This window comes from Brassica rapa, chromosome A03 (assembly GCF_000309985.2).
Source record: "Brassica rapa cultivar Chiifu-401-42 chromosome A03, CAAS_Brap_v3.01, whole genome shotgun sequence".
NCBI lineage: Eukaryota > Viridiplantae > Streptophyta > Magnoliopsida > Brassicales > Brassicaceae > Brassica > Brassica rapa.
This window is the reverse complement of record NC_024797.2, coordinates 19,444,738-19,455,866: the sequence shown is the minus strand read 5'-3', so window position 1 is coordinate 19,455,866 and position 11,129 is coordinate 19,444,738. Positions and strand designations below refer to the sequence as shown.

General features: G+C 33.5%; 2 protein-coding genes and 1 long non-coding RNA gene across 3 annotated transcripts; 2 read left to right on the top strand and 1 right to left on the bottom strand.

The window, feature by feature from the left end:
- The first annotated feature begins 30 nt into the window (after positions 1–30).
- LOC103859851 lies at positions 31–6,870 on the top strand. Its single transcript, XM_009137433.2, has 5 exons — positions 31–3,909; positions 4,196–4,365; positions 4,482–4,761; positions 4,872–5,047; positions 5,186–6,870. Exons 1-5 carry the CDS (start codon positions 3,617–3,619, stop codon positions 5,344–5,346), a joined length of 1,080 nt encoding a protein of 359 aa, XP_009135681.1. The 5' UTR covers positions 31–3,616; the 3' UTR covers positions 5,347–6,870.
- Positions 5,108–9,743, bottom strand: LOC117132951. The gene is made up of 2 exons (XR_004456720.1): positions 9,570–9,743; positions 5,108–8,935 (listed from the first exon to the last, which is right to left on the bottom strand). It is a non-coding gene; the product is annotated as an uncharacterized LOC117132951 (long non-coding RNA).
- Positions 9,686–10,920, top strand: LOC103859849 (ethylene-responsive transcription factor 7). Its single transcript, XM_033288559.1, has 2 exons — positions 9,686–10,798; positions 10,855–10,920. The coding sequence occupies exon 1, from the start codon at positions 9,930–9,932 to the stop codon at positions 10,575–10,577; it is 648 nt and encodes a 215-aa protein (XP_033144450.1). The 5' UTR covers positions 9,686–9,929; the 3' UTR covers positions 10,578–10,798; positions 10,855–10,920.
- The last annotated feature ends 209 nt before the right edge of the window (positions 10,921–11,129 follow it).

Below are 11,129 nucleotides of genomic sequence, written 5' to 3'. Positions count from 1 at the left end.
CACAAATTAAATCACACGTAAAATACATTTGCTGATCCATGCATACGCGTGTATACCATTCACAAAATGTACATCAGTACATGCAATCACATGATTACAAATTTACAATGGATTTTTGTTGTTGATTACAATGGATTTTTAATCGTAATTTTCTCTATGTTTTAATCGCTATAATTGCCGGTTTGGATTATAGACTGGGTTAGACTAGACCGCTGGATATTTTTCTTAATTGCATTTTTAGACCGCTGTTTTTTTAGAAATAGACCGCTGGATTTTCTTTCTCAGGTTTAGATTAGTTTCTGTAAAGCATTTCGTATCTGATTTGAAATATTCTCAAGGTTTCGTTATTGTATATCTGATTTTTATATTAATAAAAGACCTGTAAATATTATTTAAAACATACACTAACTATTTTGAAAATGAATTTTCGCCTAAAGCCAATTATATTTGAACAAATCAATTTGAACCCAAAAAAACATTTCAAAGAATGTGAACTCATATCTCATACTCATAACTCATTCAAATGTGTACTAGTATCTCCAAATTAGATCCGCTATCCTTATAAGATGGGAGCTGTGATTTATTCACTTGAAATTTGTCATGACTTTTAGCTATGACTTTCTTAAGGGACTTTCTTAGCTATTAACGTTGGATGCGGAGGGAGAGGAGACAACACGTGAGTTCGTAGATCTGACAGTTAAATAAAATAGTCTTCTTTGACAAATTTGTCGACGACTTCTTTGACGTAAGAATGCTTTAATGCAAGCAGGGACGGATCCAGAATAAATATTTGTATGAGGCACAAATAAATAACATAACAAAAAATTAAAATAATTATAAATAAAATTACATTTATGCAACTTTTATTTGGAAAAAATAAACTTATAACTATTTTAAATTCTGATTTTTTTAAAAAATTAATAAAAACTATTTTCATTAATGTGTAGATTTCTTTAATTTAAAATGGTTTTTGACCTTAACCAGTGGTGGTAGTTCAGTGGCGCTTGAGGGATTAAACCCAATACGACGAACCCTGGTTCGAACCCCGCTGGCCACACGGATATGGGCTATTGCTTTCGGCTCATTTGAATGCCCAGGAGAGGGTCTATCCGTGGGCTGTACCTCCACCCGGGGATTAGGTCTGTGTCTTTAATAGACCCGGGTTTAACCCTTTTCAGTTCAAAAAAAAAAAATGGTTTTTGACCAACATATATAGTAATAAAATAGCTTCATATAAAATATGATTCTAAAATATTAATTTATTAGATTCTCAAATAACATATTGACAAAAAATGAGAGATAAAGAGATGTATATTGAAAATATAAAATGTAACAAGTAGAAATTATAATATAAAGATGAAGGAAAAGAAAATATGAGATATGGCTAAGAGAAAATGATAATAAAAATAAAAATGTGAAACACAGGACTCATGAACGTGGGTGGGAATTGAACTCTAATTCCTAAGGGCTATTGATATCACGGGCAATCAACAAACCCAATGGACCAGCAACAACTATTACGGTATTACCTCCGGAAAGTAAAATAATCAGTATGGGGCACATGCCCCACTCTTGCTTAACGTGGATCTGCCCCTGAATGCAAGTGTATTAAATAAGAGGGCATCGATCGTTATGTATTACTCCCTCTCTCTGTTTCTTATACATAATTTTTTAGAAAAAAAATTGTTTCAAAAAAATATATATTTTTATAATATCAATACATTAATTAATGAAAAATTGTATTTTTCAAAAAATACAATTATGTTTAAACAATGTATTTTTTTTTGCTAACCGAGTATCTTGGCCCTAACGAGGTGGTCTAGACTAGAGACCGAAGTGAGCATGGACGCTGCCAGGGCGTCACCATGTGGCTCACCGTGTAACGGTCTTCGGTCTCGGATGCTGCAGCCCTTATGTAAATTCTGTAGTGGCCAAGGTTCGAACCCAAGGGCGGACACTCCAGCTGGAGTTCTTATACCACTAGACCAAAGCAACTTGGTTAAAAATACAATTTAAACAATGTATTGAAAAATACAATTTTAAAAGTTAAAAGTTATTGGGAATATTTAATTAAAAAAACAATATTCTTAATTAACTATTCTCAATCTCATTAGTTAAAAGTTATTGGAAATAATTAATTAAAAAAAACAATGTATTGAAAAATATAATTTTAAATGTTTTCTTAATAAGTGTGAAAAAACTATAACATCGATTGGAACGGATGAAATATTTATTATTGTAAACAATAATAATGGGGTATGATTATTGAAATACAACTTTGCTTTTTATCTCCACAATAACTTTTTTTTCCTTTTTGTTTCTTCTAAAAGTATCCATTTTTTAAGACTACAATTTCTTTTAGATCAGAAAAAGTTTGTGCAAACATAGCGTTAAGCAGAGCAAAAGAAGGTAGAAGTTAATTAAGTTATGCCCTTTTACAAAAAAAAAAAAAGGTTAATTAAGTTAAAATCCAGAACTTTGGCCAACTTTAGCCAAGTTCAACGCGTCCACCATGATTTTCACGACCGTGATTAATAAATGTCAATCTAATACTCCTGTTCCTATTGTTCCTAAATATAAGAGGTTTAGATAAAAATTCATATATTAAAAAGACTATTTTTTATCTAAAAAATACCATTAAAACTATAAATTAATTGTATTCAACCAATTATAAAATAGACTATTAAAATATGATTAGATACACAGTTTTTAATAAAGTAAACGTTACCTAAAAAAATATAAACATCTTATATATTGGAACATCAAAATTCTGTAAAACTTTATACTTTTAGGAACATAGGGAGTAGATAAATAAAAGCTCGCATTTTATAAAAATGTATCCCTAAAATCGGATATAAGTTGCACTGCAGAACACTTGTATTTTTTTATATTTACAAAGAGTTTCCTACATCGTAGATTCAGACTAGCTACGTAGTAGGCTTAGAGTCTTTAGCAACCGTTTTGGATCAGGCCACGTGTTGATCTACTCGGACCGGAAAACCCATGTGAAAGCTTTGATGGCCAGTGCGAATCGACTTCGGAACCATACTTGCAGCCGCAAGCTGTATACCACTAAACTAACTCGTCCTGGTTTATAGACAACTAACGTTATACGTTCTAAACAAAGGTTTTTAAATGTGTGTAGCTTAGAGAGATAATTTAGTTTCACAAGTACGTGCATTTAACTAAAGAAGTATTTTCTTTTGTTGTTCAAAAAAAAAGTGGAGTCCTATGCTAACAGATGATAACTACGGATTCACCATATTTTATATTTAAAAAAAGTTGGCTCCGGATAATAACATTATTTTCCAAAATCAAGAACTTGATTTTAGTTAGAGATTTGATCATGCCAGCTTAACTGAAAAGTTAGCAAGCCCTCAAATGTCAATGATAAAAAGTAAACGCATCATTATAACCAGATTTGGATTTCAAATTTAATTTACCAAGTGGTACACTAGGCACAAAGAAAACTAAATCATGCAAAAAGCTCACTAGTTTTTTTTGCCTCCCTAAGCATCTAGTTAACCATCTTTCCCGTATATATATACGTATTCACACACATACCATATCACGAGCAAGCCTCTCTATAGACTAAATTAATCCACAAATCTTTGACATGATGAGTTACTACATAGATACCTTATGTATTATTTCTCTCTTGTCTTGTCACTTCATCACCTCTTCTTTTGCAGGACCAGTCCCAAACGTGGTGAGTGGTTCTCAGAAACTTATCCCCACTCAAATATCATCACGTGATAGTAAAGTCTCACTATCGAGCACAGTGAAGGGTCTCAGATTACGTCCCCCGTCGTCTTATTCTCTCAAATTAGAGTCTTTCAGCACACTCATGAAGTCTACCTACACCGAGAGATATGACTCACGTCCTTTTAGGGTCGGTAAATACAACTGGTACGTACCATTTTTGTTTTTATTTTTATTTTATTAATTAAAAACTACCTAGATCCGGAACCATATTACTTGTGACCTGTCCATCAAGCTTAAATAATCTCTACCAAATATTAACCACCTAGGGTGTTTGTACTAGGGTGTGACAGGGTCGGGACATCTGGAAAATTTTGAATGTTGTTTACAATTTTTTTGTCCATACCCCGATCTGTTATAGATTGTTGTTTGGAAAATCTTTCCTATCGATAATTTCAAACATACTAATTGATGCATACGAATTGATAAACAGGACGCTTGTTGTGTACCCGAAGGGGAACAGGAACGATAGTGGTACAGGGTATATTTCTCTATATGTCGCCATAGACAGCTCTACTCTCACCTCTCCACGTCAAGTGGTTCCCGCAGATCTTAGGTTTTACGTCTTCAACAAGAAAGAGAAGAAGTACTTTACGATCCAAGGTTTGTTAGTTTTATATACATTTTAGTTTTTTGAGATTTTCCAATAATAAAAAATCATTTTCTATATAGTTACATTACAGTAACATTTATCTATGTGGTGTGGTGTTGCCATGCAGATTCCGATGTATGGCAATTCACTATAAACAAAACGATGTGGGGGTTCCCTAGGGTACTTCCCCTTTCTACGTTTAGCAACCTGAAAAATGGATACCTTTACGATATGGACCAATGCGAGTTTGGCGTTGATATCACCATTCCACCGATCTTTGAAAAGTCAGAACTTTTCTCGGTCGCCAAGAGTTTCCCAAACAAGAGATTCACTTGGTTTATTCAGGGATTCTCGACACTGCCTAGCGATTACCTATCAGAGGAGTTCATCATCGGAGGAATAAGTTGGTGAGTTTCACAAATGTTAATTACAGTAACCAAGACCAAGTGTAATTAAGTGTGTACTAGATATTAAATTAGTAACTACTTAAGAATTTCTTTCACATGGTGATGATTAGGAATTTACGAGTCTTTCGAAATGGTTTTGGCGCTCATGAAGGCAAAAATTTGTCGCTTTACCTTAACCTTGGGCCACAAGAGCTACTAAAAACTAAGCCTTATGACAAGATTTACGCTCGAGCCATGCTTCGTGTTCCTAACCAAGGCCAGTCCAATTATATCGTGCAACGTCCACGTAAGAGATTTTTTTTTGTCTTCTTATATCTGTTTTCATCTAAAATTCAATTGATGTTTCATATATAATGTTGCTTTTAAGTGTGAGATTAATTTCTAACGTCGTTAACCATATATGTGAATCTTTTTGTTCTGGCAGTGGATAACTGGTTCAGTCCACAGAATATTGGGTGGGGATACGCTGACTTCATGCCTCTTTCTGATCTCAGAGATTCATCAACGGGTTTCGTTAGAAATGATATGTTGGTTGTTCAAGTCGAAATGGAGGCCATTTCGACAACCAAGTACTTCCCTAGCTAGAATACTACATTTCTACCAAATCATAGTATTGTAACAGTTATAATAAGCGATATATACCGCATTGCTGTTTTCTTTCGTGAAATGAAATATTTTGTCTTGTGTGTTTTAATTTTCTTTTTCTTAGAGCACGGTCTAACTTTAATTTCAATAATTTAAAGATTTACAATAGCATTTTTCCTAATCCCCATGTTTAGAATACCTTTTGTTGTATATTATGTATCTGATTTAATACATTGGATATTTTCTTGTGTAATTTCCTTTTGAAAATCGGAGTTAGAATACACTAACTTTATATCTTGAATTAATTACTTGGGGATTGTCTTAGCTCTACACTTTTTTTTTCTTTCTAGAACTCTACACTTTTTCTAAAGAGTGATTCATAGCTTTGCGCTTTTAGTTCGTCTAAGGACATCTCTAATCCCACTCTATTTTCTACACTAAACTCTATTATAGAGTAAAACCTTTTCCAGTCACATTCTATATCCCACTCTAAAAAAGTGTAATTTTATTTCTTACTCTATATTTGGAGTAACTCTATTTCTTACTCTATTATAGAGTGGAACTCTTTAATTTATACTTTAGTCCTTTTATTTTTCAATCTTTTTATTTTGTAACTATTTATTTAATTTAATTATGCAAACAACACATAATTATGTTTAACACAATATATATAAACATTTAAAATTTATTATTATTAGCCAAAGAAAATAGACACTAAAATTTTAAATTTTTTTTTTAAAATTAGAAAAAAAAACAAATACTAAAATTAAAAATAAGCAACTCAAAATAAAATTAAAACCATAGATAATAATGACTTACTTTTTGGTAAATTGCTTCCAGATCGAGCAAGATTGTTAAAATATTGTCCAAATGAGGTAATCGAATGAGTAGCTTCTTGTTCATGTTGTTGACCACGTCTTTGTCTGTTTGTAAAATTCGTGTTTGTTCCTCTTGAAAATATTCACGAACATCTGAATCTTGCTCTGAACTCAAGTCACAAACTAAATATTTTTTAATGCATGTATATGTAACTAAAATATATAAAAATATATTGGTGACCAATGCATATGGATTACATGTATAATTTTATACAACATGATATGAGGATGAATTTGATTTTAGCGCACCAACAAAAGTGGGAAGAGAAGTTCCACTTCCACAGATTCAGACACGAAAGAATGATAATATTCGATTTGAAGAGTTTTTTTGGTCGATTTAGAAAAAATCAAAGATAAAAAAAATTCATTTCATACTCTGAAATGCGTTAATTGATCACTTGTGGGAAATATATACTAATGGAGATGTTTAAGTTAAAATGTATTATGTTATTAATAAAATGTAATGCAAACTCTAATATAATAAATGTTTGATATAAATATATGATTTATGAAAATTTTGTGAAAAATAAAATATAAAGAGTCAATTTGTAAATTTTGTAAGTAAAAGATATTAGTTATAAAATTGAAAAAATATTTTTCGAGTCAAATATAGAGTAAACCGTTGGAGAAAAACTCTAATCTATTTTAGAGTAACACTATTTTAGAGTGAAAACTACTCTAAAATAGAGTAAACCATTAGAGATGGTCTAATATTTCACCAGATTTGATTTTGGGCTTTTTCTAAAACTCCTTTTGTCATTCAGTTGTCCAACATAAAATGAATTTGAACTTTTACAAGTCACGTAAGTGTTCTTGACGGTGAACGCAAAGAGTAAAAGACTTTGTTTACGAATGGTTTAGTCAATTTCCACTACATTGCGTCTTACTTAAGCTATGTACAGAGAATCAAAAACTTGCTTGTCCAATAAGTGATTAAGAACGACTTAGTTTCCAAATATTGAGTCTTTACTTTGATTAGGTACAAGAAAATTCAACAACTTTTGAAAATTCGTTGTGTAACATACAACTTTCCTAACTGAAAATTTACTTAATGTTAATGTTAAGAAAGATACACCTGCTTTAAGTAGCGTAGGCTTCGGTTATCAGGAACAAGACCACCGATTTTGAGAAGTAAAGGTGAAAGCATATCCTTTTTGTTGGCCTTTCAACATGAATTTTACCCGTCGTGCCTATTCCTTCCCGAACTTTGTAGTAGTGCGTATTCTATACTGAACTAAACAAAAATTTAAATATACTACATGAACTTTAATGCATCGTGTATTTTCATTACCGAACTTTTAGTAGTGCATATTCCATACCAAACTAACAAAAATTCAAAAATACTACATGAACTCTTAAAATTGTGCTTCTATATATATTGATCGTCAAAGGTGTTACTCATCCGTTAATTTATCAAAACGACATTATTTTAGATGAATTCTGTAAAATTAAAAATACTATATGAACTCTCAAAATCGTGCTTATATATATTGATCGTCAAAGGTATTAGTCATCCATTAATTTATCAAAAACCTGTTATCTTGGATAAATTCTGTAAAGTTAAAATTTATTTTTTGGGAGATTCAAACTCTCACACTGGTGGACAAGCATAAATTAAATATTTGAATTAATAATAAATAATTTAAACTTATAAAATAATAATTTTTAAAGGTAAATTTAAAAACATACGTAATTATAGATTAATTTGATAAAATTAAAACAATAAAAATTTGATAACATTTATTTGATTAAACTAAAAAATATATATAAGTTAATGTTTACACAATTTATACAAGAAAGTTATTTTGGTTTATAGATGTTATCCAAACTGACGTTGTTTTGATAAATTAACAGATGAATAATACCTTTGACGGTCAATATATATAGAAGCACGATTTTAAGAGTTCATGTAGTATTTTTGAATTTTTGTTTAGTTTGGTATAGAATATGCACTACTACAAGTCTGGGAATGAAAAGATACGATGCATTAAAGTTCATGTAGTACATTTGAATTTTTGCTTAGTTTAGTATGAAATATGCACTATTATAAAGTTCGGAAAAAAAATAGGCACGACGGGCAAAGTTCATGTTGAAAAAGACCATTTTCCGCAAAAGTAGACTATGTCCCAGTTGCCTCCTAATTGATATTGAAGCCGTTTGAGATGTGTATATCAACTTAGACCAGCTCGTGATACTTTCTTGAGAGCAGACTGAGAGACAGACCGAGGGATCCAGTACACGAACCTTCATAAGTAGGGCCTTTGCATCCGGAATGTAGTAAATAAGGTCTGATTGTTTGTAATAGGCACATGAGATAAAGGGAGAGCAAGGAGTGAGTTTAGATGCATTAGTTGGAATATTCACTCGTATCGGACGTGAAGTAGAGGAGACTGGTGTTGGCAATGCGTATTTCGCTTGCTGAGAGAGCGGCATCAGTTATTGATGAAGCAAAACCATTGCTCCGAACCGTGTTATGAGTAGTTTTGGTGAGCTTTGCTGGATCTAATGTATACTCTTCTCATGTGTAAGTGTTGGGTTTTGATGTAGTGATGGTCAACCTTTGATCTCTGAGTTTCGTAAAAGCGGCTTGCTCGAGGAATTTGAGTGTCTAACTCACAGCCTGATCCAAGCTTGTGACGATATGAGTTAATAGTCTTGGTGTTATTGTTTGTACAGTAAGATTTTCGCTTATGACACCTGAAAATAGAGAACTAATACAGAAGTCAATCTACAGTACTCTGATTTACACTTTGAAGAACGTAGATGTAACTTTGTTATGTCATTCAAGATGAAAGAAATGTTTAACATGGTCTTTTGATGATTTCATTGTAGAGCGTAAGCTGAGATATTCTGGGATTCACGGGCGATGAAACCACAAGAAAAAAACACTTAAAACTACTCATCAAATCTCTCAGGTGGCTATTATGAAACTAGTTTTTGATAAAAGGTGAGCAAGTTCATTTTTTTTGTTTAAATGTATGTTCTTATTTAGAAGTAATCCAGTATATACGAACAACGACTATGTGTTTTCTGCATTGATGCATTTCCTCAACAGCATTTACTTTTCACACGGGAGAGGGGGAGGTGATGATGAGTTTGATGACGATAAGCATGTCTCGTTTTCGTGTAGGGTGGTCAATTCACTTAAATAAATTAATAATTTCGAGGAATATCGTAGTATATTATTAATTCAAAATAAAATAAGTAGACAAGGATGTTTTGGTCATTATGCGTAGAGTCGATATGCGATTAGTATAATAAATTAATAATAATAATAAACAAAGAGGATTATTTTTATTTTAGTACGTATTGTGGTCAGAGTCAAGACAGAGAGCAAGTGCTTACCCTCTTTTGCTTTAAATTTCTTCGCATTTCGAGACATATCTCTTGTGAACTCTTTTAAAGTCTTTCAAGTTCTGTAATAAACCGAAAATAATTAAATTGTTATATTCAATAATCGAATAAAAGTCTAAAGTAAAAGGAAAATAGAATCGGAGTTTGGAAAATAAACGCCACAACAAAAAAAAACTATTCCAAAAATAATTTAAAAATATATAGTTGAATAAAATTTCAAAAGAAAGTTATATAAATAAAAAAATAAAATAAATGGCTTTATGCTGAAGAGTTGCTTCATCTTCCTCATCATTCCATCAACTTCAGACACACAGATCTCTTCTCAATCACATTACTTCTGGTTCTCCCACCATGAGGAAAGGGAGAGGCTCTTCCGCCGTTCCACCCGCCCTTCCCGGATCCGTGAAGGAGCCGAGGTACAGAGGCGTTAGGAAGAGACCTTGGGGCCGTTTCGCCGCCGAGATCCGTGACCCCTTGAAAAAATCCCGAGTCTGGCTCGGCACGTTCGACTCCGCCGAGGAAGCCGCACGCGCCTACGACGCAGCCGCTCGTAACCTCCGCGGTCCAAAGGCCAAGACCAACTTCCAAATCGACTGTTCTCCTTCCTCTCCTCTCCAACCACTCCATCATCGGAACCAGATCGATCCCTTTATGGACCACCGGTTATACGGCGGAGAGCAGGAGGTTGTTATCATCAGCCGGCCGGCGAGTAGCAGCATGAGCAGCACCGTTAAGTCGTGCAGCGGAGTGAGACCAGCGTCTTCTTCCGTGGCGAAGGCGGCGACGAAGAGATATCCGAGGACTCCGCCGGTGGCTCCGGAGGATTGCCGCAGCGACTGCGATTCGTCATCGTCGGTGGTTGACGACGGAGACGACATAGCTTCGTCGTCTTCGCGGCGGAAACCGCCGTTTGAGTTTGATCTTAATTTTCCGACGTTGGATGGCGTTGACTTATTCGTAGGCGCAGACGATCTCCACTGCACCGATCTGCGTCTTTGATCTTTGAGCACAATGACAACAAAGATGATGAAGATATTTAAAAGAGTGATAGGGAGAGAGAGAGTTTGTGTTGAGATCTGTTAGTGTAAGAACCAGATCTGTGTTTCATTCACTTGTCTGTTTCTTATAAAGATCAAACCTTTGTTACATGTAACACTTATATAGCTGCTGATGATTCTTAATTATTCAAAATCCAAAGTCTGTAGAATTTATACAGTATCTATCACTGATGTGCTTATGGATGGTTTGGAGTATGAGGCTGCATTTTCATAAATACATTCATGTGTGTAACACAGGCACTTGTTTGTCTTTGATCTTGATAAAAGTCAGGGTTTTTATTCTAGAAGTAAGCCTTTTAGTGTTTCTTGTGATCTGACTTTGGCTATGAAATGGAAGGAATCTATGAGGGACATAGGCAGAAGATCTGAATGGTTTCATAAGCTTGAAGAAACAAGGATGGTGAAGCTCCTTTGCTACCTAATTAGGTGGTTTTAAGAAATAAGTTGGAATATTCATTGTAAATTGCTAAGCCCTCTGAAGTGTTTCATTCAT